The following is a 27,927-nucleotide window of genomic DNA, read 5'->3' on the forward strand; positions in this document are numbered from 1 at the left end:
CTAAAGACTTTGGTCAGGACATTCCTCTGGTTTGATACACTCGTTGTCATGGAGAACTGTATCTTCTGGACACGTGCAACCAGGTTGACAAATCTTCCTGCATTGGTTGACATCATTTCTGTTCGTGCAGGAACGTTGACACGCTGGTGCACAAATGTCATACACTCCACCACGAGGGCAAACCTCGACTGAAATTAGAAAACACGAGTTTTCAGTGTGTATCTAATCATGTAACATTAGAATTCGAAACACATGTTTTTAATTATTCAAAAATAAACCGCCCCATATTCTAAATTAGTTTCGACTAAGGCACCACTGCAAAATAGTAAATAAGCCATCACTTGATCGAAGTACTGGGGCTTTTCATTGTTGAACTCTATTCGACACCCTTCGGAAGATCTTGGAAGCACTCGGTGGATTTCCGTAAATGTGGCTCACGATGCACCCCACTAAACTACATACATTGGTTGGTAACATTCGACAAAATATTGCCCAAAACAGGGATTTGTTACCCAGGATGCAATTTTAAGTTGACCATGTATTTGTAGCTACACAGCTTGTGAGTTGGTGGTATAGAGGGAGCTTGATGATTGGCCAAGAAGTTGTCGGATAATAATGCTGTTTTTTGGCCGTGTGAGGGTGCTACAAACATCAATAGGTGTTTAGATGGCCTAAGTAGCTTACCTTTGCAGACATGTCGCTTCCCCCATTTGATGTTGACACCTTCTCTGATACACTGCCTATGATAGGCTAAAGTTGCTTCGCATTGGCAATCTTGCTTTGATGGGCATTCACACACATCAGTCACACAGGAACTATAACACAATTTGAAGAAAATAATTACATATCAAGTGGATGGCATTCATAATAGACACATCTGGAGTTGTGGTAGTTCTATCCAACAAATTTAACACCAAACAAAAAACTTTGGTCTGGATAGTTGTGACTTCTATGTTTATATCATAGATCTATCTTTTCCATTCCACTGGTATGAAGTTAATTCCCACATTTTTGCATTTAGACTCTAAACTATGACTGACTTGTTCACCTGCAGGCCTTTTCTATACCATAGAAAGCAAGTACTGCTGTAGAAATGACGCCACGAAGATACCAGTTCATGGAATTGATAATGGAAAGCTCGTTTGTACACGTCTTCCGCGTGGCTGGGAAACCAGACACGCCGATAGGTTGGTACTTCACAAGTTTTGTATTGTGTGACGTTAACAATATATTTGTATATAAACTGAAATCGGGCCGACAGTTTGGGGGACGTTCGTCGATCAGAGCCGTTTGACTAGTTATGGCCTCCATCTCCAATTATTAAACCTCGCGCGAATCAACTTTATATCCTGACTGACGGTTAGTTCATTCAGTGCATCTCCAGCTTACGATCTCTGTACCTCGAATGAGCCGAGCGAGTGAAACTATTCTCCTGGAAGTCTAAGTATCCCCCGTATTCCCCCGTTATTTACATGCTGGTATGAATGGAAAAGATAGATTTACGATAGTTGCCTGTACTGTGCACACGTACTTATGGAAACCCTATGAAGAAACCTTTACCAATATTATAAAGTTGTCTGGACCATCTTTAATAAACAAAGGAAGGAAATAACTAAATAGATAGACGCCAGGTGAAGTTCGTCATTGCAAACTTTGAAAGTATATCATTCTCTCGAACCTCAAAATATTGGACAGAGACTTACCTAAAATATGGTCCCACATCAACAACTTCCATGCAGTCTTCAAAGACTTTAGATTTCAGTATTTTACATTTCTTTTCAGCCTTAAGTCTGTTCTTTGATCCTTCTTCGCATACACTATCTTTAGATTTGATCCTTTTCCTCTCGGGTCTTCCACATATGCTTCGGCGACCTGTTCGCCAAGTCTCGGCGAATCTCGGCGCATGGTTCTTTACAACGCCCCCACGAGTCGTGTAATCATCCCACATATTGCCGTTGTAGTTGCCACAGAGACCACACAGTTTGTCTTTAAAAGATGGCGGAACCTGTACCTCTAGGTAACTATCACCATCCCATGTAACGATAAAGCCTGAAAAACAGGAAAAGGGGACATCTTTCAGAAAAGTGTAAAAGGATAACATTACATAAACGCACATGCAGGACTGCTTATGCACTGAGCTTCCTAAGTAAAATGGACTTTCATATATTTCAAGATGCACGAACTCTCAGTGCGGCCAATAATTATGTGTTTCTCATGACCCGACCAACCCTATGTTTCTTCAGGCTGGCGATATGATTTTTAAAATGACGCTCTCTATGGCAATATTAGAAAATATCGCAAAGTCACTGATTGTACGATGGCAACCCCACGAAAATAATCATTCCGATTGTCGAAATTTAAGTTCAAAATGATTATGCAAACTTCAAATCATCAAACAAATTGCAGATGAGATATTGAAAGGTACCTTACCTAGTATAGTAGTCAATGTCAATAATTGATTTTCTAGTCTCACACTAAACACATCTGGTTCTTCGTATGGGAGAGTAATCCGTCTGCGTTTATATTTAACATTGAGTTGCTGCTGGAGTTTGATGTCGTAATCTCCAAATGTCACGTGAACAGATTGTGTCCATGAAAACGAGGCTGTGTTGCGCGCGTCGTTACGCACGCGCACCATGAAGCTTTCCTCTTCACAATCAGACACAAGGATGTATTTGCATGTTCCTTGAAAATTGTAGAGTCTGCCGTCAAACGTCTTATAATGGGGATCGCCAAACACTGTACATATACCCATGTCTGAAATAAAGAAACAGTGAAGTTGGCATTATAATTGTTGAAATGTGAGTATCTTTAAAATGACAAGGTAGCCTGGAATCTATACAAAGACTGTCTGACATTGCATTGGATAGAGCAGCATACACTCAGGATTCAGACACAGATTTCAAAATCAATAAAGATTGAATATTGGAACAATTATACACATATGCGTAACGTGTATACGTATTTTCAATCACATATCAAAACCGCTTTAAATATCATTTAACTGTTGGTTTCAAACAGATGGAATTTACCATCGCATGTCCAATGCATTACTCTTGGAAGGGGTAGTGTTTTGTAAGGAGTGTATCTGTTGTAAGGGTTAAGGTCAAGTTTTCAACATAAGAAGGTATTAGAACATGTACAGATTGAGACCTAATGTGGCCAATGCAGCAAATGACACAACTCACACAAATTACAAGATAAGAATGAACAAGAGCGACAGTAAATAAAAGACTGTAGACTGTAAAACCCGTCGCTGGGGGCGTCCTTATTATCCATGATAAGAGCGCCGACAACGACAGGGTTTTCAGTCTACTACATAGACTGTGGCTTACATTGTCTATGACCATGGAAATATCACACTTCTATCTACAAGTAAACATGTATGGATACCGTTTACAATAAACTTACTTTCTATACAACGTGGACAGCATTCTCCTTCTGGTAATTTCAAGGTGTGGTCCTGTAAATATGGAATCGTAAATGTCATTTTAACGTTACCATGGTAACTAGAGTCTTCACTGAGATTATACGATTTTCAAAGTTGACAACAAGTACAAATGTAGACTCTAAAACACACTACTGGGAACGTTCTAGTGGAAAGGTTGAGAAGAGCGCCCTCTAGTTCAACTATAGCAAAAATAGTATAATATAAGAAGACATAGTGTTTGATCTGCATGCCCATTCAAAGCATTCATGAGATATAAGTAAAGGGTTCCTTTAGTAAAAAACATCCATCCCAAACCCTCATAAGTCACAGCTTTTCCTGGACATCCCTCCCTCCTCCTCCCCCAACAAGTTTCGACATCAAATAATCATGTCTTCTTGTCTTCCTATTCTTCTGCCTTGGTTCTTATCACCAAATAACATGTGGTGGTGGTGGTGGTGGTGGTGGTGGTGGTGGTGGTGGTGGTGGTGGTGGTGGTGGTGGTGGTGGTGGTGGTGGTGGTGGTGTTGTTGCTGTTGTTGTTGTTAAGTAATCTTTATAGTGTACATTGGGTTACTTTACCGCATAGTTCTCATTTTAATATATTTACATCTTGACACACGGAGTGAGACATAACTGGTATTATTTGATTCATAAAATAATCATATTAGTACTTACACGTGGACAATCTACAATATTGTCACATTGTTCTATCTCACAGGTAACGTTCCCTCCTTCGAAGCACGTACACTGAATGCAAGGATCTTCAGCCGTTGTCCACACATCGCCTTCCTACGTATAAGAAGACAATCACATATAAATATAACTCCTTGCATATATATAAAAATGCACATGGATTTTCAGAGGTCATAAGAAAGTAAACGTAAAAACCAAGGTACTTCATGTGGAATAATTGCTAGTGGTTATGGCCTGGTCGCACTAGTATCGCTATTCGATTTGAGTCTTATTGCCGAGTTGAATACAGTTGAGTTTGCCTAGGTGATATATCAAACAGACGTTGGTGCTACTGTTTGGATGGAAGAGAGATTGTAACTTGATCTATTCACATAAGTAGCTGTATTCACTGATTTGATGATCTTGAATGCATTTTACAAGTCATTTTTTCTGTAAATATAAATGAAATCATAATTAATGTAAAGTACATACCACATATTCCTTATCCTCAAACGAGCAAGTATGTTGTCTGCACTTAGGACAACATTCACCCTGGACATAATCATAATCGTCACAGTCCAATATCGGACAAGTTTCACGACGACATATGACAGTAGCGTCCTGAAATATATTGCAACGGTAACAAATCAATATTTACAATGATTACACAAAGTGTGTATAAAAAATGGTATTGAAATCGTGGTACTCGTGACACTACATTTTGTCAGTGGGCAGTGTTCTCTGTGTCCTATGGTATTTCTGCTAGCAAAAAAAAACACATTCACACATTCATGGGATTCTGTGTTACTACTAATATAGCTATTATTTCTAGTACATATAATATAAGGTATGGACCTAAATTCGAACAATGTGGGGTCAGATACGAAATAGATGAAGAATATGTTGTAGCTTTAATATGTTTGTATGATCAACAAATGATTAAAGATACTAATATAACATTTTGGATGAATTAACTATTTAGCATGATGTTACAGCCACATGCAAGACAAACAAATTACAAGTACCGTGGCTTATAAGGGACATGTGAATTAAACTATACAAAGATAACACAGTACAAGCACCGTGGCCTATAAGGGACATGTGATCTATGTCAACTTACCAAGCATAAGCAACTCGTGCAGGCATCTTCTACGAACGATTTGGCGTCAAGATATAGCGAGTTACGAAATAAACAGCGATTGGCTAGGTCGAAGACACGACGACGAGCTGTCAAAAGAAAAGAGATTAAATTTGTTAACAAACAGAAAATCGTAACTATGTATGTTTCTATTACTCAAGTTTTCATTTGGCTTTTTTATGTTGTTTGTTTATGTTGTTTGTTTATGTTGTTTGTTTGTTTGTCTGTTTGTTTGTTTGTTTGTTTGTTTGTTGTTTGTTTGTCACACTACCTATCTCCGTTTTCAAAATAAATTTCTTGGACTTCTGACACGTCTTTTAATATTTTGAAAGAAGGTGATCTTTATACAAATGAAACTTGTCACAAAACATGTAAGATAGAGATGACAATGGTCTCACATTGCAACATTGCACTTGCGCCACCTAGCAATACATGTGGAAAATACTTTCGTCTTACCTGCACAAGCAGGACAACATCCACCTGGCGGTGTCTCTTGTTGCGACTCTGGGCAAGACAGCACCGGGCATGCTCGTTTTTCGCACCGAACACTTCCATTCTGTAATAAATCACACAAACTGTTTACTCTAGGAATCCTTTGGTTGACTTGATTAGGTTGAACGCACTTTTTTTTCGGATATTCCATATTTTGGGTGAATACACTCATTTCAATAAAGTGTGCTCGAGTTCGTTTCGATACAATACCAAGACATTAAACATTTAGCATTTGTGTTGTTTGACATATTTTGTATCTTGGCTCTGTTTTGTCATAAAACATTCATGGGATCATTTTCTCTATTTATCCTCTACATATTCTGAAATTTCATCGTCCACTAGAAGATCTATCGATTATCATGTGCACTCCGCCACTCTGTCGACGTCGAACAAAAAAAGATATGAACAAATTTGGGATTATTATGAATGACCACCTAAGATGACCAAAGTATACCTAAAGCTCGAAGTTGCCAGACTTTGACGTGAAACCAACGTATCACCGATTCGGACACTGTAGTTGGTTGCCTAAGGTCTACAGCATCATTCCCGATAGTATGTCTTTTTATAAACAACTATTAGATAAGCTATTTCCATTAAGATCAGGTCGCATAGGTTGTGTAGGGTCTATGGTTTGATGTTGAAATTTGTCAAACAGTGTTTAGGTGATCAATATCGTTTATTTTGAAAAATTGACGAAATTTTCAAAAGATAAACCGTATTTCTAATATTGCCCTAGAAATGTACACAACGTTTAGTTTTATCATTTAAGAACAATTCTGGTTATGCGATTAAGTCAATTTATAACAGGCAACGTTATCATTGACCTTGACCTGTAAATTGACCAGACATCGATATACTCAATACACATGACTATTTAGAATCGCCTATCATAAACTCTGTCTATATGGAATTGCAATGAACAAAAACAAGCCGCATTCTGATATACCACACTTAACAGCTGTACCATGATAAAGGCACAGCAATCTCTGGTAAGATATTGAATTAATGGATGTGGGATCTGTTCCTCGTTCCCCATTTCCGTTTGAGGATAGAAGCTATCGTTAGAAATGGACATGAAATGCACTGCAATTAGATAACCGTGTGGTTTACCGCACCATAAAGTGTCATCGTCCGTGATACATTATCGCGGTAGTCAGCTCAGTGGACTATTAAACAGCTCTGTCGAGTGTGAAGTGTAGAGGTCAGTCTGTAGGTACAGTGGCGTTACTATATTACCATAAATCTATATTTTCCATTTTGACCATGTAGACTGGCTATGGCTGGCTCTGTTATTAAAAGAACCAGATCATGCGAAATCCAAAACAAAGAACTATAGCTCTTCAAACGATATTGGATAGTTTGGAGTCACCAAATAGGAAGCTATACACATTTTATCAGTTTCAAATAGCTTCATTTTTGGTAACTCGCTTCGTTTTTCCAACATTTCATTTTCGTCAAGGGATACATATTCAAATTGGTAATCAAACTTTAGAAAGTTTTTGTAGATATACTACGGAAGTGACGTTTCAGATGAAATCGAGGTTCTTGACCTTGATCGTGTGCGCGTTGCAGTTTTAAAAGCATGCTACGCACGTAGCCTCGCCTGTGATCCCCAGCTGGGTAGAGCTCCCGAAAAATTGCGCTTGGTATTTCCCGTAGGAAATGTGCAAAGGGTACATTAATTTAAAGACATGGAAGAGCCTGGTTGATTGGAGTTAACTATCTCGGAATGCTCCCTATAAATTTTGTGTGGACATTTGGTTAGTGTATAATTGCCCCATACCAGTCAGTTGTCAAGTTAAGTCATTGTTATCATAAAAACAATCTATCCGGGTCATTAGGTCTTGAGTGCGGTCTTTCATTTAATGTTTGGCATGTGTCGTCCATGTTTTATGTTGCCATTCTATTGACATTATTCTCACCTCGCATGTACATTCGATGCAGGGATCGTCTGGACTTGGGAAAATTTCGCCTTCGCCATGTGTTTCGTCACCGTATGAACACCCTAGATCAAGAAAAAAGGTGCAAAGTGAATTTAGTACGGTCCACTGTGGAACCCAGACTTAAATAACTTCATTAATATGGTCAAGTTGTTAAACACTATACACGGTTAGCGTAAATAAAATGTATTGTCAAAAGTACAATAACTCAGAAGTCTTCAAACAATAGTCGGTGATAGTCTGAGTGAAGTTTTACAGGAAGGGGTAGTACTCTTTATATGCTATGACATCCATGAAGAAATTGTTAACATGTCCACGATGGGTGTTATAGGCCTGTTTTTCGCATTATAGTGTTAGACTAGAGTTATCCACCATATGTCTTCCCTTTGTACAAGATGATGTAGTACAGAGATTAGATAATAAAGACAAGACGAATTCCACGCCATTGCTCTCCAAATTGAGTGCTATTATATTCTTTCATCTCTCGTTTTGTTCTATTTTGTTGTTTCGAATTCAGCTTCACTGATTCTATTTTTCAAGAGATTATATCAATACGTATGAAATGTTGACTCGATTACGGAGTGCTCATATATTCTTTATCGTAAAATGAACAATTTAAAATTGCCATAGAAAGTAATTCAGAAAAATGTGCCATTATTGAACACTTTCTCGGCTCTACGTCAAACATTGCCAGTTGCCAAGTATTGACTTGGAATGTGAATGTGAGTGATTGTTCAGTGATTGTTCAAGATCAAGAGAAAATCGAAACAGTTATTGAAGTTCAGACCATCGGTATATTTCATTACATGAGGGTTACTATACTGAAAGAATTGAATGGAGAGGTATGTTGCTTCACTTTATGAAAATGTGTTGCTATGGTTACCTTCGCACGATGGACAACAATGGCCGTCTTTGATAATCGGGTTTTCACACGTCACAGAACACTGAACTTCAGATGATGTCACAACACCCTCCTGTATAACATAAATAACACTAAATGAACTCTGCGTACTCCAGCAGACGTGAACATACAGCAACACATACACGGATATTATCACGTGTTGGTCAGTCATTTACTGCCTGCCCACAAGTAGAATAGTATGGATAAAAGTACACGATAAAACAATTGTAACAGACATTTTCAACGTCAAATTGACCATTTCACTTGCCTCAGAGACCATTATCAATGTTGTTACTTGAACGTTTACACACATACATCCATATACATCGAGTATATAAATATATCGTAATTAAGGTACGAACAATAACATACATACATACATACATACATACATACATACATACATACATACATACATACATACATACATACATACATACATACATACATACATACATACATACATACATACATACATACATACATACAGACATACAGACAGACAGACAGACAGACAGACAGACAGACAGACAGACAGACAGACAGACAGACAGACAGACAGACAGACAAATTTATATAAATACGTTTAGATATATATTTGTTTAGTATTAAACCATAGTAATGACTTTGCTAGATCCTATTGGTCCAAACTACAGTAACTTGATTACCTTACCTGACATTGAAATACCTCACATACGTCATCGGTAGACCTCCATGAACTACCACTCTCATATCTCTCACCATTAAAAGAACACCCTGAAATAACAAATCATGGTATTCAATAATGTAATTATGATAAATTACATGTTTTCCGATAGACAGACAGACAGACAGACAGACAGACAGACAGACAGACAGACAGACAGACAGACAGACAGACAGACAGAGACAGACAGACAGACAGAGTTTCATTATCAAAAATTACATATACCAGAGGAAGACAACTGCGTCCGATAAATTGCAATTACAAAATTTAACCCAATGATAATCGATCTAGTAGAATCTCAAAATAGTTTTCAACTTGGCTTACATGGTTTGTAGCTCACCTAGAAGGTCAAGGGTCAATGACGTGACAGTATTAAGTACATTTGTATATACAAAGCTACATATTTAACTTTACCTACTAAAATACGCTAATATATATCATTGTCATCACCTTCCCATTTGCTACACATTTATGCATATGAAGAATGACGTTATATTGTTTGTAACCACAAATGATCAATTCATAGTCACCCTGACCATTGTGGGAGGTTTATTTTATCGGTAGCTCCAGATTAGATAATACGATAACCTCAGATAATCCCATAATCCTTTGCATCTGAGCATGCTCAGTCTGGATTGCAAGTCCCCTATTGTACCCCAACACACTTGTTTCATCATGATATAAGCCTCTAATGTCCAACGATTAAGAAGTAAATTACACTTCGATTCGACTCTTAATTGTTGCCAGCTCTACAACCTTAATTAATTGGCTTACCACAACAGTTCGTCAATGGCGTGTTAATTACTCGGTAATCAGGAGGAGTAAAAATTAAACTTAATGAGCGCTAGGGAAACCCACACACATCGTTAAAATCGCTTTGAACTATGCCCTATAAATTCATCAGTATTCAAGTCATAGAACTGGGAATGTCAAGGGCAAAATCGACAATTTTGTTCAACATGTATTGCAGCTCTGTAACTGGAGCCGATAACTTCAAGTTGACGTGCATTGCACACGGTCATGCATGCAACGGGTACCGAAATCGACCATGCAGCCGGAGAAGCGGTCCTTTAAACATACATCAACACCCAAAAATAATTGGGTAATGTCATCGGATTTTCTTTTGTTTCTTTTCAAACATTCAAAACCATTGTAAGATTAATAACTGGTATTATACTTCTCTGAAATAAAGGGAAATATAAAACGCGTTCCTCTTTTTTTATCAAAAGTTTTTTTCTTTAAATCTGTGAGTTGATCAACTAACAATGCAAGCAACAGTCAAATAGTGAAAGCGTTACCTTTGCATTTATCACAGCAATCATAACCCAGACTTGTGATAACGAGGGCGCACTCATCTAGTGAAGGGCATGATTCTCTTGCACACTCAACCTTCTGATCCTGAAATAAGACCAAAGAAAATCACAAATAAATTAATTATGGATTAGATATATATCATATTTTTTTTAATATACCACGTTTTCATCCTACAATCGCACATGTCCCCAAAGTGTAATGACATCACCATATGTGTAGTTGCTACATGACGTCATCAGTTTGTGTGTCCTAAACGTAACTGCCGGGTATGTGATACTAATCTAATGATATCACCAGATTGTGAGTATACAAATCAATGACATAACCCATTCTACACTGCATACCGCGTACCGTGGTGCTACAACTGAAAATAGTTTGTCTCTATATCGATGTACATCAAATTCTTCATATTCAAAATGGACTGCTCGTAAAGAGCTCACTTTTTGTAACTCCACCAATCACGTTAAAGCTCCATGTAAGCACATTTTTCGAAATGTTGCATTTTGAAATAATGCATTTATAAGTTATTACACTGCGCCGACAAAAGCTCACCCTCGTCGAAAGCTTGGCGTTTGGGTAATAGTTGTAATGCAAACTGATCGACTGTCGCCAATACGCAACAAACCCATGACGACATGATTGACAGTTTGGAGACTACTAGCAAAGGACCCTTCCAACGTTATTTGACAACAAGGGCGTAACTCGTTTGTTTTACTGGTCTTCATGCAAATAAGTAAATGAGCTTCAAATATAATAGCTCAATAGAAGAGATTACCACGATAATTGAGAAGAAAAAACAATGACGGTAAGGATAAACGGCAATTGGCCTGACTACCCACGGTGGCATTTGTTCCCCAATTGACAGAACAAAACTTTTTTCGAGGACGACAAGCATCCCATATGAAGCAGGTGGTTTTCTCGGAGAACTCAACATCTGAAGATTACGTCAAAGTTCGAGGGTTATCATCGAAGTGGCATTGACGTTCATCATCATTCAAAATATAGTAATGGAAAACGTAACAGGGGCAAATTCCTGGGTAAAACCACACTTATCATTCCCAACAAAGGAAACAAAAGTCAAATATTTAGACACTTTCTACCGAATCTGTGAGATTAAACTTGGGGAGTGCCACATTTGCATAAATCCCTTTGAGATAACACTCTGCAGTGACATTGACCTTTACATAAGAATATTGATCTAAAAACTCCAAACAAAACACGATGACTCAAACCTCAGGCCCCCGCACAACTTTCGCAAACTTTAAGTTCCTCAATGACGTCACAGTTTGTGTACTCTCACTGCGGTCACATCATAAGATTGTGTGGTCACAATATGATGACATCGATAGACCATGTAACCTCAGATGTGGAAGCCCATTTTTTGAGACACAACTAAGATTTGAGTGACCACTTCAACGTATTTTACATAATATATCATGACTAAAAATGAGTCTGTATGAACAAAGACGAAACGAAAAACAACAAATTTGGCAGTAAATATGACAATTGGTTTATATCATTCTGTGTCACGTGATTTAATGAATTTCAGTGATTTTTATAACCTTGGATTCTCCGCAGAGATCTTGCATCTACATTGATTTCATGGTCGATGTCTTTCTCAAAGTAGTCTGTTTAGGACCGCGGGCGTTAGTTGTGTTTAATTTGCCGGGTTAGTTCTCCTTTCAGGGAAAGAACCAAGCAAATTAATACATTAATTTGCACGTTTAGATAGTTTACCTTTGTGTTTTAATTGATATGTATATGGATTTTAGTAATAAAATGAAACGTAGTTAATATGACTTTGAAATGTCAAAATTCTGCCATGTTGAGCTTCCCTGTGTACCACCATCAGAGTTCTCAGATTCAGTTTGAAGTTATATTTCTAGTTCACGTCCATCATCCATTAGCCTGTCTACATCGCTGGTCTGTGTCTACGATAGATCTCGCAAGAGCTTCGTCGTCACAGATCAACGTTGTAGACAGACAATCCACGCATCATACAGATAAAAGCAAACAAAAGTCTAAAACGTATGCTATCTAATACCAACTGATACAAAAGTTTACATGGCCTCGACGTGCAGTGGTACGACTTGAGTCACATTGTGCGCTATGAGGGTAGGTAGACTTGAAAAGAATTCCAAGAAATGCCAGGAGTGCGATTCAGTTCATAGCCCTTTTCCATTTTCACGAGTTTAACGATATACGGTGTACAACAAAACTTAAATCATGCAAATGGTGGCAATTATCACGATAATCACCCCAACTTCCGGTGTGGAGCGTGTTCGGTCTTGCCACCGTTATTGAGTTAGTTTATCTCCGTAGTACGATTATACCACAGACATGATTGATAGCTAATCCGGGGCCTCTTCAGTTCTCCAAATGGCTTTGGTTCATCTTCCAAGTGCCACACCGTCTCGAGTACATCAAGAATACTTGAAGATAAAAATGCTAATAGGGCGCTCCTTCAATTTACTGGAGTGTTTTTTTTCTCTGTGAGGAGATGCGTTGTGCGATAAGTGAAGTAGATGCAAATGGATCTATACCGAGTTTATGTTTAATTAGCTGACAGAGATACTCCATAAAAACAAGCCAATAAATAAGACATTTGAATAATTGCAAAGTGACTCACGATGGCACTGTACGCTTAATTGACTTAAAATTTCAAATTTTTCTTGACCCACGTCTTCAAAAATCGTTCACGTGAGTAATAATGTATTACAATTACATTAAAAGTGATTAATGTGTTGTTTGTTCTTTTTGTTTCAAAATTCAGTTTCCGGAGCAGTGCCAAATGACGTCACTGTGATAAGTAAACGGAAATGTGTTTTCTAAATGTAGAAGTGTTACTGGTTTCCGGTATAAATTTCCGAATTGGTTTTAAATAATTTGTTCTATTTTCGTGTTCAATCATAATGTTAAGTCCTTGAAGATGTGGATATCGTGTCGCTCTCGAACCTTTGCAATAAATGACGTTAAAGGCTGGATATCGAAACACCTATCTTTGTATAAGTGATATGGATCCAACATTATTACACACTGAAAGTCAATGAGTGTTCAGATACAGTACTTCAAGACGGTTAGACTTTACAACAAGGGATTATTAGTGGATAGTTGAGGCTCTACGCAATTTTTTAATACGTGGTTCTCAGAGATGGTCGCGTTGGAGGACGTACATAAACTTTACATGGATATGAAACAAGTGGAATTTTTTGGTGCAAAAGTTGAGACAAAGTCCGAAAAAATAATAAATTCCACAACGTTTTGAGTTGATATTCTTTCGACTGGTGGACTCAAGTGGAGATGAGAAAACCACAGTGTGTACGTATACGAGCTCGAGATAGACAGCCGGTCACTCGAGAACCATTTGCGCACCAATGGTAGAGCGTTACTAATGATGTTTTTGAATCAAAATTCAACAAATCAAAATGGCAGTGAGGATGGCTGAAATAGTGTAGTTGCGTTAGCAATTCAAGACTACATAACAGGGTAGACTACCACCTCACAATCGCGGCAGAAACATCTCTTCTTCGCAAGAATTGTTTAATTTCTCCGAATCCAATGATTCAAAACACCATGAACTGCACATGCGTAGTAGAAATAACGAAGTCAAGGTGAAGTTCATGTACATCGTGCATTTTAAGAAGGATACGTAATTAGGTGCATGTGGTCAGGGGAAGATTCAATAACGTTGTCAGATTGTGGCAAGATAAAGGGTCTAGAAAAGTGAGAAATCCGATGAAAGCGACACCTTAGAGACTTCAAATTTAATGTAATCCTCGTTCGTGAAAAGTATTTGGGAATACAGTATTTCGCAATGTGCATTACTACGAGCTTTGTCGTTACACACATGTTTTGTGATGCTTTGAGTTGACTTTTATCATCGTCGTAAACCACAGCCTCTTTTACGGCACCGTCCGAGACATTTCGCAGTGTCGCGAAAGAAATAACGACTCTGGTTTGCGAGAATGACTTTTCTTCAAGTTCTCCCATACTGAGTATACTTTTGAGCCAGCAAAATATGTGATTCCATATTTTTGCTCGCGAACGAGGTTGACTGCAAACTTGCTGTCAATTTGATCCAGTGGCATGGTATTCAAGTTTTAACCAACGATGCGGTTAAATAAATAACAAATACATCCTGAAGTATATTTCCAGTGATAAATGGACGAAAGTTTGACATGTCCGTACCACACTAGGCTATGAAGTAAAACATGTGTATGCATGTGGCACTGTATGTTGCAATCTACTCTCTCCTCTGATGTCTCTTGATTTCCACGGGAAATTTTTATTTTTGCGTTTTTCGTGCGTTGTGTGGCTTGATATGAAATTTAACAATTAGTTTATTTTTTATGAATCATTGAGTCATCAATGTAAGAAAATTCCTATATTAACATAAAACCATCCATTTTCGTGTTTGGTAAAAGCCATTTTCTGTTTTGATAGAAACCATGGCATTTGACTGTTGATTTTCATTGTTGATTTTGTGTTGTAGTTCATGGCGTAGAGCCACTAAATATATGAAGGGTAAAATGGAGGCTTGAAATATTTCGCTATTGACACGAAATGTGTAACTTTGACAACGATGTTTTTATTTTGATTCAAATCCTTCGACGAATTGAGTACACAACTTCCAAATGATACCTGGTTCGTCCATTTCAGTGGGTCCCTATCAATTTGTTTGATAATTCGTATCAAAATTGCGCGGTCGAAATTCGCAGGAATGCTATATGTATACATTGTGTTTAGGACACTTGGTATCAAATACGGCTAGACAAATGAAAAAGTTCAGAGCAATCGAACATCAGAAATTTCACATATTTCATGTATTTTGCAACTAACAGTTTTTCCCAACAATTTTGAAATACCAACGTCTATCAAGAAATAGCTAACTGTTCAAAGTTTGAATGATGTTTATGAAAAGCAAGTGTACCGCTATGTGTAAATTGCAAAGCTTTGTAAATCGTAGTCAGACCCGTGTGTAATGGGTCCAAAGCAATTGGTAAAGCGGCGCTTTGGGCAATTTTAATTCAAAGCACAGTGCCTGGCCGCAATTTCTTGGGTCTATTTAAATGCCCTCAAAAGCACTTGAAAATTACCATTAACGTTTCTGACATTCCGTCTCTGGCAGCTCCTCTAGCCAACAAATTGAAATACAAATATAAATATTTTGCTTTCCAATGACTATCAATAGACCTCGAGGGTTTAACTTTTGTATGGTGTGTACATACTCTATCTGTAGAATAATACATCTGGCCAAATGGTGCCAACTCAGCCAAGTACATCCACTTTGCCAGCTCCACGCTTCAAGTAATCATTGGGGTGAAAAATTCAAGTATTTCACCTCTTTAAAGAGTTTGATTCAACGCTATAGAATTGAGCCTTAATAGCTGTGACGAACTGAGTGACATTGCATTTTTTAACGGTGCTATTTGGTCGGGGGAAAGTCAGAACTTGTCTTTTGAGTGAGTGACTCTTGATTTTGTTGTCAATTAAAAGTCAAAAGTTAAAACGGAATGGATAATGGATATGTTTGGATAGTAGGAGCCAGGTTGAACAAAAGTAAAAAAAAATACACCTGTGATTCCGTGCGTGATATACTTAGTCTACTTTTAAAGGGGTACAAGCTGAGTTTATATGTTTTAGGGGGCGTAATTTTTGTCGCACATTCAAAAGGTACTTGCAGAATTCTACTTACTGAAGTATATATAACCATCTGATCACTTTCAATTGAATGAAGAAAAATTTGGTATGGTATATCTTATACATGATCCAATGACGTAATTTTTCATACCTCCCGTACCCCTACGAGAGGTAAAAAAAAACTACTTCAAACTTTGTCAAATCCGTACGCGAAACGACAACGATAACGAGCCCACAGTTATCTATCAATCACTGCGGTGGAAAATTTGGCCCTGAGATAAAATCGTTATGTATTCACGTCGTGTCGTCTGCACTCGTGACGAACGAGAATTCAATTCGCAAACCGAGACATATTGGCTGTGTTTTTCCCTCTGTGTTCCACTTATAGGCAACGTTGATGTTATCTTATCGCGCTATCATCAGCCACTATGAGAACTGACTCATACAACGTTTACAATAAAGCAAACATATTAAATATTCATTAAACTCCCATTTAGTTGTATTATGCGCATCTGTCCCTTTACGTTAACCTTGACAGTTTTATAGTTACACAATATTGTAATAGTCAAATTGGAATTATTTGAAGCTCATAAAATCTTCATGATAAGTGTGGATGACCTTGTATTTGTACATTCCGAAATATAAGTTGTATCGAGCTTCTGGAGTCGAATTTCTGATTCAAAATTACCATTTACGGAATGTTTTCATGGTGAAACCTTCAATTTGTTTTAGAAGTATCTCAGGTTCGGATTGGAAAATATATATTTTATTTCCATAATTTTTTTTCTTGTTTTCGATTAATTTACATTTTTGTGTACTTACAGCTAATTTCACCTAACCTCGCTGAAACAATGTGTTTCAGATGTATTTTACCTTGGTTCATACTCAAGGACAACACAATTCTTTAATACCGACTCCATTCAACTGAAAACAACAAATTGTGATACACTGTTACTACCAGGTCCAGTAGACTAAATACACGTTCAACGTGTATGCATTTTTCTCAGACTTCAGTGGTAACAATGTGTTCTATTTTCTATTGAGTATGTGTGTGTCTCAGATCTATTTTTCATCTTGGGTCATACAAACAAGGGCGAACTTCCAGACGCACTGTCTCAAAGAATGAAACCAAAATATACACTGTGGTACACTGTTACTACCTGCATTGCAATAGATTTCATAAAAGTTACAAGTTGTAAAGATGCATGCATTGTCCTCGGGTTTCATTTGTAACAATGTGTTACAATTAGTTGTATTTTGGAAAGAGTCAGCATGTCTGAAGTCATTGGCCTTATCTACTATAAATATAGTACATTTGTGGCACATACTGTGTCGGCGAGGTTAGATGAAATCTGCTGTAAGTCGCCAAGTATTCAAGTCATATGAGCATCCCTCAAATTCAAAATTTGTTGACAAACGAGTAAACAGTCTATACCCGTTTCATAACTATTTACACATGGACATCAAGCCAGTGTACGTACAATACACAATCAACGACGAATAGCGATACAGTTCAGCTTATAGAAAGATATATAACAACCTCAGGCAAACATACAGTGTATTTTTCAATGGTTAACATATACCGAAAAATTGCGAAATGGCACAACTAACAGTGGCTTATAATGGTCTTATAATTAATTTTCTTTAGGGTTTCAAAGGTTTCGTGTGTGCTCAAGACTTCGTTGTTTAGATAATTTACACAAACTTACAAATAATGTTAATAGACACGTAGACCCCTGCAACCTCTTGTCAAAAATACCTAACAAGTGTAACTTCGTGAACATTTGGTCATCAGATAGCCGTCACGCGTTTTTTGCAAGATAAGATAGGGCTAGACATACTGCCGATTACAATCATTGGCCAGCCAGGCCCTGGATTTAACGCAGCGGTGATCAACTCCCAAAATTCTCCCGTGTAATGTTTAGATCATCGAAAGCAAATTAACAAGGCTTGAACACACTTGTGTTATTGGTTGGTTACAAATTCAGTGCTAACAACGAACAACGCGTTGATAGACAGTTTCTTGATAGAAATAAGAAACGATTTTATTCGGCTGAGCGAAATTTAGGCACTGCCCCTTAATACTCGACGTCTTATCACACTGTTGACTTATCGTGGTGTATGGATTCCGGAGAGAGCGTGTAAACCAATTAATTGCAAATTAGTGTCGCGAATGTAAACTGAAGTCTGTAAAACACATGCAACCACGGACAACCAACATAGGTTTATCTATTCTCCTACACAAAGTTTGGGTCTGTGTCTCTAATACTACTCTACGTGCCCGGACTCGTATAACTGAACCGTTACAGTGGTATCGAAGTGCAACGGTCCTAACAGCAAATCCGGGGGTTGCTTCAAGGTCTGATTTTTTAACAAATCACTTCTTTCAATTCTTTCAGATAAATGAATAAACACTATACACTTGTTTTATAAAATGGACTACCTCTCTTAGTTACCCCATCCATGGACCTACCCCATGCCCCACCCAACCTATTGAGATTGAGGTTGGGAGGAGGGCTGTCAATGTTGTGTTTACGTTTCTCATGATGAAGATTGTAAGCTATGGAACACGAACGATTGTGTTGTCAGTGGGTGTGAACTACCACTAGAATTGACACGGAGTCGCATTACGTATAGTAATGTCCACTCGCATCTCACCTTCATCCCGAACTGACAAGGAATTCCGATGCATGTAACTTAATTCCAATAATTCCACACATGAATCCAATCTAAGCGCGGGATAATTCGAGGCATGAAAAGATCACCGCGACGGGGCAACAGACAACGGACTGGTCTCCAAGTACCGATCGATATGATTCATTTTTAACCCTTACTTATCATACTTTACCGTCGATAAGCCACATTTATTTGACTAACCACATTTCATAGATACCAGCCTCGAGAGAAAAATAATGTCCTGAAAGACACACCAAAGTAAACGTTAGAAGTACAATGAAGTCGGCGTACGTAATTGGTTTTGAATGACGCGATTGGGCACATATTTGAAATGGCCATAGGAAGAGAAGTGCTCTCTACAATATTTATCATTTTACTGAAGTTTGAATTGATTAACACAGAATGCTGTTATCGCAGGCCATAGCTTCATGTATCTGTTAGCGGCGTTACTATGGAAACCCCTCTTTAACATTGTGGTATACGTTACCTAAATGTAAAAATAAGGATGACTTGCGTATAGGTATTTCGTGATCATTTTCCTGACCAACCTCCCTACATTTCTTGAGGTTTAGGTGGTAAGGTCTATCACCACCTCACCCCACCCTCACCCCACCCTCACCCACCCCATCCCGTCAATTCATCACGATCACGTCCGAACATCTAACTTTGAATGTCCATGTTTATTTCTATGTTAATTTCTTTCTACTGATCTGAGTGAAATCGACATTTCACATCACTGTTACTAGGATCAAAAACACTTATAGATATTTAAACCCTTTCATCGGTTCAACTCCGACGTTCCATCCGTTCATGGTTTCTATAAATGGTCATCTCTAGGTTCACAAGAACCCACGACAAGTTTATTTGAAGATGCCGAAAACTTTGCGTTGTTGTATTTCTCAGGTGTTCGCTAACGATGTTTGGGATAAAGAAAGACAATTTATTTCTTATTGTGGCAATTATCGAAATCCAACTATTATTTCGAAAAGCACAGGTGTGAAAATGATGTCACGATATAAGCCCTAGACTAATGCACGGTTGAGAACGGAATGTGTAAACCAGCATTACCGCACTCGTTTTCGGATTAAAAAAGTTGACGAGCCCTCCGTGGCCATAATCTGGATTAGACGGGTTTACGGAGTTTTAGCACTGCAAACTTATGAGGATTTGTTGGCCTTCTATGATGAGCAACGGCATAGTTAAACACGTCCGTGGTATCTAAACACAGCGGTATGGTGATGTAATGGTTATTTGGTGATATAATGTAACACGAGCCTTGGCACGCCGAGTCAGGCATTAAAGATCGCTGATTGTGATAATGTTGGAGACGACCACTACCCTGAAGCGGACTTGTACCCTTAGCCCTTGATGACGTAACTTCCGGCTTGTACGTACCCTAATTTCAAGGGTTTTGTTCTAATGACAAGTTCGGTTGCTATTTTAGAATATTCAAAAGTCCTTTCTTTGAATTTAATTGTCATTGTTCGCGTCCTTCAAATTAGTTTGTTGGTTTGTTTTTGCTTTTCTTTTTTGTGTGTTTTTGGGGTGGGAGGGGATTTTTTTGTTTTTGGTGTTTTATGTACTTTATGTGGCTTTGATTTGTGGACTGTTTATTTCATTGTATTTTGAACTACTAGTATCATATTATATTTCCACGTGGTTGACTTTAATCAAATCATTAGTTCAAGTATACAATAAATTTCGGCCATTCACCTGCTTTTAGTGTGATGGGTGGGTGGATGGATGGATGGATGGATGGATGGGTGGATGGATGGATGGATGGATGGATGGATGGATGGATGGGTCACGGTGCTTGGGGAGATGATGGAGGGAGGGATGAGTGGATGGATAGATGGATGGATGGATGGATGGATTGACAATTAGTTCATGGGTGGTTCCTGGGCTACAAACGTCATATATCGGTGTGTGTGTACATTTGAACATTTCATATTCGTACGAATGAGAAAAATTCCCTTTCACTGTAACTTGACTTTTTATAAATTCATATATTAATTCATTATGTCAAGAACCCCATTTCCCACAAGTAGGATGTGTGCCGAGGTTAATTCCATGAATTTTTTATTTGAATTGTGTTTGTTTGTTTGTTTGTTTGTTTGTTTGTTTGTTTGCTTGTTTTCAGTAGTTTGTTTGCTGTATCGTGAACTTGAGGATGAAATGGATATTGTTATCTTGTTTCATTTTTTAATGTATCTTTTAGTGTGGCACTAGGTGAATAGATAACAATCATCATTACTAATGTACTTGGAGTTTTGACACATTTGCATTTGTCGGACAATACGGCTAGAAGGCTGACTAAGTGACAAAGGGGAAATTGTAGAATGGGGCTGCACGGCAATTAAGTGACAACGTACTGTTTTGTGCAAAATGGTTCTATATTCAAAAACTTAACACCCAACAATTTTACATGGCGCCTGAATTTCGCTGAGGAGTACCACAAATGCTATCGCGTAATTGGCCAATCTGAACGCGCATAAAAGTGCTTTTAGAACTCATGAATGGGGTATAAAAAGCTGTGTGCGCAGAAGGTGCGAAAACATTGAAAATTATCACTCCTAATACAAGTAGTAATTGGCAGCTATGCATTACGCTGAGGCTCTCAATACATGCAAGACGGGATACAATATGGTGACTGTCATTTATGTTGACGGCATCGCAGGTTGACATGACGGGGTGTAGAATAACAATGCCTTGATAAGGGTCCCTGCCAAGATAAGACAGAACTCCTCACAGTCACACCGTTCTACGGGTTGTGTTCTCATTACACTGAGCATAAACGCCTGCAAATATGTGGAATTTACCCTTTCTGATTTTAGCAAACGACAATCAGGTAAAGAGTAACACCTGTAGTGTGTTTATTTTCATTTAAATTGTCCACTCTCCGTAGTTTTGATAAAACTGAGAGAAAGTTCCTGTACTTATATGTCAGAGGCCCGATATAATTATGACCTGGTTTTAATCAAAAATTAAAATTGATACTCGACAACGAATTAATAAGTGTCACTGAGTTAAAGAATTGGCAGATCCGCCAATCACTTTCAATGTTACTAAAAGTGAAGGTATCCATTTCAACCACTCTATCGTGTGACGTATCAGTTACCCAGTATCAAACAGTCTGACTGGCTAGCCCTCGTTTCATTCACGGTTTGCATCGTTCATACTTGGACAACGGGCGGGTGAAGGATGATACAGGGATCACAGAGTTTCTGTACAACTTCGGTGTCGCTAGCTAACCACGTTCACAGCGTTGTCCTTTCCTGGGGCTGCTTTAACTTCTTTAAGCATTTGTTTGTTTTAGCTTGCCATTGACAAAAATCTTTCTCTTCCTAATCTTCCCTTTTAGCGGATACCTCGTAGTACGCACCACGCTTTTGATATACCCATCGAATATAATCCCTTCGTCGATATGTTTCCCCGTTGCTGGGCAACCGTTAAATGAAATTCATCGGCCGGAACTTTATACCGACCTTGGTGGTTACATCTCAAAGTAACAGTCCTTCAGGGAGCGGGTATATCTTGAGACAGATCTAACGAAGTCTTCCGATTTTACTTTTGATGTTTTTGTTGAAATATTTATCTAGTCTTAGAAATTCCAAACACCTGGAGCAATTACACTGACTGAGTATTTTCAGGTGCGCAAAGCTAAATGAAGTCTAAAAGTGTTTTGTAGTAGTTTTGGAAGAGATATTCTGATTGGTGCATGTGTCATTTCTCACTTTTAAAGACCAATCACCTACTTTTTTAAGGAATCCATATGCAAAGTAAGGAGAGAGAGGAGAGAGAGAGAGAGAGAGAGAGAGAGAGAGAGAGAGAGAGAGAGAGAGAGAGAGAGAGAGAGAGAGAGAGAGAGAGAGAGAGAGAGAGAGAGAGAGAGAGAGAGAGAGAGAGAGAGAGAGAGAGAGAGAGAGAGAGAGAGAGATGGGCGACTCGCTTGGAGAAAAACAGTGGAAGAAACGTAACAGTAGGATTCGAAGCCACATTTCCCGGGTGTTCTTTAAAGATGTACATATAAGCTGTACACGATAGTCTGGAAAAATATATATCGGAAAGGGGATATTGATTCTCGCATTAACTTGTGATTGTCGACTGTATGGCTTGCATTAGAAACCAACTCAATTGTGTATCCTCGCTGTTAAGAAAATCTGAGATTTCTTTACACTTAGCTTAGTGATCTACTCAAAGTTAATTAAGGCATTAATACCGGGGGATTAAGGACCACAGTGTAAAATGAAGTACTAATTAACCGAATCCGCTCAGGTAAGAAAGACTTTTTGACCGCTTTGCCGTGGGAAGTCCGTCGGCATAGAGCCATGGCGACACAGGTCCCGGGAAGGGCTTGGCGTGTAGACGTAACTCTCAGCTATCATACTACTATACAACTGTTTTTGATGTAGTATTTACAACACGGTATTTAGCTTTCTATGAGTTCATCGAAATTACCTTCGAACCCGAATGAATTCACTCTCCTGGACAAATTCGTCTTGTTAATAACGTCCACTACATCGAACTGAGAGAAACTTTTACGTAACCATGACTAATTTAATGACAAATGTACGAAGGTATACGAATTTCCCATTTTCTGGTTCTGAGTTCTCAATTTCTGATTTGAGATAAATGTACATATAATATATCCCTGATTTCCCTGAAAAGTCTACAGGTAAAACGTAGGTCGTACACTTGTCTTTACTGTGCACGTCCGAAAGAACAACTGGGCATTGTGACTTTATTGTGTTCGTTCCCAACCTCAAATTAGGTATTATTTATCGATTTATATCATCAACGTACGGAGGTTTGAGGCGCGCTGACGTGAGCGCGCACAATTGACAATTCTAAATTATAAGCCGAAATTAATACAGTGCAAACGAGTCATGAGGTACGAAGGTGTAGAGTGGAGGGGGGCGTACCGAGAAGATATTAATGTAAGGAGAGTGAACGTATGTATTTAATATCTGTATTTGAAATTACACCCGCAAAAACTCACGTTTTTTGTGTGTTTTTTTTTGGGGGGGGGTGTAACTTCTAAAAGAAGAGTTCGTTACACGAGGGTCATGGCGTGAATGTACCATCAAAGTGGATTGCCATATCTATTTGCAAGATACGTAGTTTTGATTTTAGTTTTAAGGATAGATTACTTACATAATGAAATTTCGAGAATTTGCCAATTTGGCATTTCCAACTGTCTTATAAACCATCTCTATAGTATCAAATAATTGCACGTTAATTTGTCGATATAATGAAGCCCAATCCTAAGCCAGATATCTTGAGTTGAGATTAGGTAAGATTGTGAAATGATAACAACACTATTTATGTATTTACTCACTGATATGTGTTTCTATTATGTTTTAGTTTGTCTCTCTTTATTTTTATCTAGGTTTATATCCGATCCTGTGCTGCTCAACTTGGTTTTTGTCTAACCCCCCCCCCCCCGGACCCGGTAGAGAGGATTACGTTCCCATTCGTTTGTTTTGTTCCTGTGATGTATCTTGAGTTTTGCTTGTGTATGGGTTTATTGTTGTTTATTCATGAGACAGGATTGTTTACTTCTGTTTACCTCATGGACTACTTGTTTGTTTTGATTCCTAAAAGTGATGTTTTTAAAGGTTTTTATATACTCAAAGTTTATGGTATCTATCTACACATTATAAAGTGTCTAAAGCTTGTGTTCACAAACACTTTGCTGTAATTGGCTAGTGTTGTACATGTATTTGCAAGAACCAATCAGTGAGCAGTTGATATCATTATTACCGGGTGTAATTTCCTATTCGAATGAAACGTCACGTGATTTACTGAACACAAGTACGCGTTATACTGCAAGATTTAGTGTTTTCGGGGAACAAGAGGTTACTTTTTATCAGACTCTTCTCGGTCCGAAAGACGAATTTTGTTCTACTAATACACTGATTGAATTTAAGATACACGGAATCTGCTAATATTGGTCGCAAGTTCAATATATCTTGTAACTTCTTTATGGAAAAATAGTTATTCAACACGAGTATATGTTCAGAGTTTTTCTGAGGTTGGGTATTGGGGTGTGTTTTTTTTCAATTCAAAATGAAGGAAGACCAAAAATGCAAGACAGAAAAATGCACTACTGTAACACTAAATAATATTCAATGACGTGGCTCGTGCGGAGGATGTCATTCTTTTGCTACCACAAGTCTTCGCATGTTAGGTAGTTTTCGCATGACATTTGCGAGATTACTAATAAGCTTAGCAAAGTAGGAGTGTGTTTCACGTTGCTGCAGCGGCTTGGAAGACATGAAATACACCTGGTTTAAGACTCGCACGTCCAATCGCCGAGCGTCCGGAAGTCACGTAACACACCTGTTCAACATTGGCCTGTCCGCAATCACAAAATTTTGATGGATTTAAAAAAAATGAAAGACCAAAGCAAGGACCTCGTGTCGTATGAAGTGACAGTCAATGGTCTATGGGTATAACCCAATATGATTGTCAATGATCAGTTTTCCTGAGTTATATTACGGACATAAATTACATATGCAACATCATCAAGTCATCAGGATGTAAGATGCTTGGGACTTTCATGCACACGACCGATTGTGCAGAGTGGCACATACCCTACCCCACCCCCACAGTGACGAGTAAAGTTGCCTGGATTGACGATTTATGCTATCCGTCGAATAATGTTGAATGAACCTATTCTGCACACATTATGCTCCCTTGATAGTTTTATTTTATATGCTGACAGCATAATTGGTAATGGTATTTTTTGTATCCAAGCACTGTTATTCCACCCTACCCCCCCCCCCCCCACACACACACACACACACTTATACATACATACACTCATGACAGCGTCCCATACTAAATCCGTGTCAGACACTCCAATCTGGCATATTAACTACATCAAACTCCATTCATTAACATCAAAGCTGAGAGGTACTTGCAACAAATACAATTCTAATGCCCTATAAACGACATTCGGATATACATATAACTCCAAATCGACAATCGGTTCCAACTTCTGTGACGCGAGCAAAAAATACCAAAATAGCCACGATCAAATAGTATCGCTAGGTGACGAAAAAATGAACTGTTAAAACAATCATAAGCCGGCTAAGTGGGCTTGAGTTTGGATTTAAACTGAAGTGTAAGCGATTTATAAAATAAGGAATGAAGTGTATACATACTTTTAAACACAGGCTATAGACACAGGTGTGCCAAGTTTTTACTCGAAATCAATTTGCTGTGGGTAGCATTCAATTCAACGAGTGACAAGTACTATATACGATTCCGAGTGTGTTATCACCCCTTGTTCGTGTGTAGTTTTGTTGGTTTATGGCTGTCTCGTATTTTATTGCAAATTATGGGGCCATATCCCTTAAAATATAACTTGTAGGTCTACATGATTTTCCAACGAGATCAACGATAGACTTTAGAACTAAACCGACTGTGTAAGTAGTGGTCAGGCGTTGCACTTTACGTGTTCTACAATTCCGTTTGAACAGTTGCGCTACATACCATGGAACCCTCGCGTAGGTGTTAGTCAGGATATTTGGCGAAAACACCTGTTTGTACGGTTCGGCTCGTCCGGCTTCACATTTAGCAAAATAGATTTAAACTCACGAATATAACAGGTGTTGGGGCTTAAAAAGAAGAACGAAGCCCTACATGTACACGACATCGGTGTGTGACCGACAAACACAATAAAAAATGCAATTCTAACAAAATGTTCAAATGTTCTTCAATAAGAAATTTGGTACACGATTTCCTTGACTGTCTCACTTTTGTCTGGGATTTGTAAAAGATCAAGGAAATTCTAGTCTTGTTTGCCTGGGAACTCTAATATTGACAGACACGGGGTTGTGAAAAAGGTAGTTTACATACTTACCCGACAAAAACATGAAATGCAGGGATCGACTGTAATATGAGGAATCACAACCTTTTCGCCTTCATTTTCACACGCCAATGGATTACCTGTGAACGGAAAACATTGATGAACCGATCAATACATGATCGTTTGACGGGGTCGTGTTCTCTTTTACGGGTCGGGTTATCGTGCCGAGTAGGTTTTCCTCGGTATGCTTTAACCGTTCTTCGGTGTCAGCAACCACCATGCTTAGCCGACCATTAAGATTCAACATGATATTATACACAAACAGAGAGGACTTTGCGAACAATTAAAACACTCCAAGTACTAGCGTGAAAACACACACCATGGGCGCCGGTTGTTTGTACGATCTCTGATCAAGGCGTGGATGACTGGCAACCGAGCTGATACAAAATGACAGCAAATTTAGCAATGAAAATTTGCTCCACAAAAGTTTGCACACTTACCGGCGAGCTGTGCTTTGGTCCAGCAGATCGTCAGTGTAAAAATTAAGAGACTTAAATATCGCCCAGGCGACATGATAAGGGACATTAGTCACTGGTAATTGTAGACGGCCACCAGTCAAACTGTAACAAGCTCGCTGGATACCTCCTTTTCTAAATACGATATGTCCGCAGACTCGAAACGTGCAACGTAAATCGAATGAGCTGCATGTGTTCCTTTCGCCTGTCTGTTGTAATGATTTGGTCGTCTAAAAAGCACTCTTAAAGTTTATGAACGATACCAACTCCAGAAGATACCCGTAATCAGAGAAACCATACCGGGAGATATGTTCCTGGATTTGCACCGTCTGGTAGTCGTACCAAGTATTTTTTCCTCCTTTAGCAGCTCAGAGCGGTCTCCCCATTCATTCGGAGACCGAAAGACTATGTTACTACAAAAGCAGTGCTATGGTAAACACCCCTCTTTGGGCATTGTTGGCAGGCAAGTAATGATGTATGTGAATGCAGATAATTAGCTTGAGACAACAGCATGGGCTGGTCCACACACTCTCCGCCACCCCTCCGCTTAATAGATTGTCCCCGTGGCGTCAGAAGCAGCAGACAGATGAATACGTCATTTTTGTGCCCATTCAGATTTTGTGTTAACAAGTTTTCGTTAATGTTCCAAAGTTGGCTCCAACGACCAGTTGTATTTTAGCGCCTCTA

General features: G+C 38.5%; 1 protein-coding gene across 1 annotated transcript; it reads right to left on the reverse strand.

Annotated features, from left to right (window-relative positions):
- Nucleotides 1-27,298, reverse strand: LOC144451011 (BMP-binding endothelial regulator protein-like). Its single transcript, XM_078141770.1, has 15 exons — nt 27,226-27,298; nt 26,780-26,865; nt 10,578-10,677; nt 9,247-9,329; nt 8,556-8,646; nt 7,655-7,737; nt 5,697-5,796; nt 5,223-5,329; nt 4,595-4,723; nt 4,106-4,219; nt 3,412-3,463; nt 2,431-2,757; nt 1,704-2,049; nt 685-815; nt 1-188 (listed from the first exon to the last, which is right to left on the reverse strand). The coding sequence occupies exons 1-15, from the start codon at nt 27,296-27,298 to the stop codon at nt 1-3; spliced, it is 2,010 nt and encodes a 669-aa protein (XP_077997896.1).
- Nucleotides 27,299-27,927: the final 629 nt, after the last annotated feature.

The sequence above is a fragment of the Glandiceps talaboti genome, chromosome 20 (genome assembly GCF_964340395.1).
Source record: "Glandiceps talaboti chromosome 20, keGlaTala1.1, whole genome shotgun sequence".
In the NCBI taxonomy this organism is placed as follows: Eukaryota; Metazoa; Hemichordata; class Enteropneusta; family Spengelidae; genus Glandiceps; species Glandiceps talaboti.

Bases quoted from the DNA above. Each gene is read 5' to 3' on its own strand.
- LOC144451011 (XM_078141770.1), bottom strand. From the start codon at position 27,298: ATGTCGCCTGGGCGATATTTAAGTCTCTTAATTTTTACACTGACGATC. The intron at 5,797-7,654 runs GTGAGAATAATG...GATTTATTACAG, and splicing joins GCATCGAATGTACATGCGAG to AATGGAAGTGTTCGGTGCGA. The intron at 5,330-5,696 runs GTAAGACGAAAG...TTCTTTTGACAG, and splicing joins ATGTTGTCCTGCTTGTGCAG to CTCGTCGTCGTGTCTTCGAC.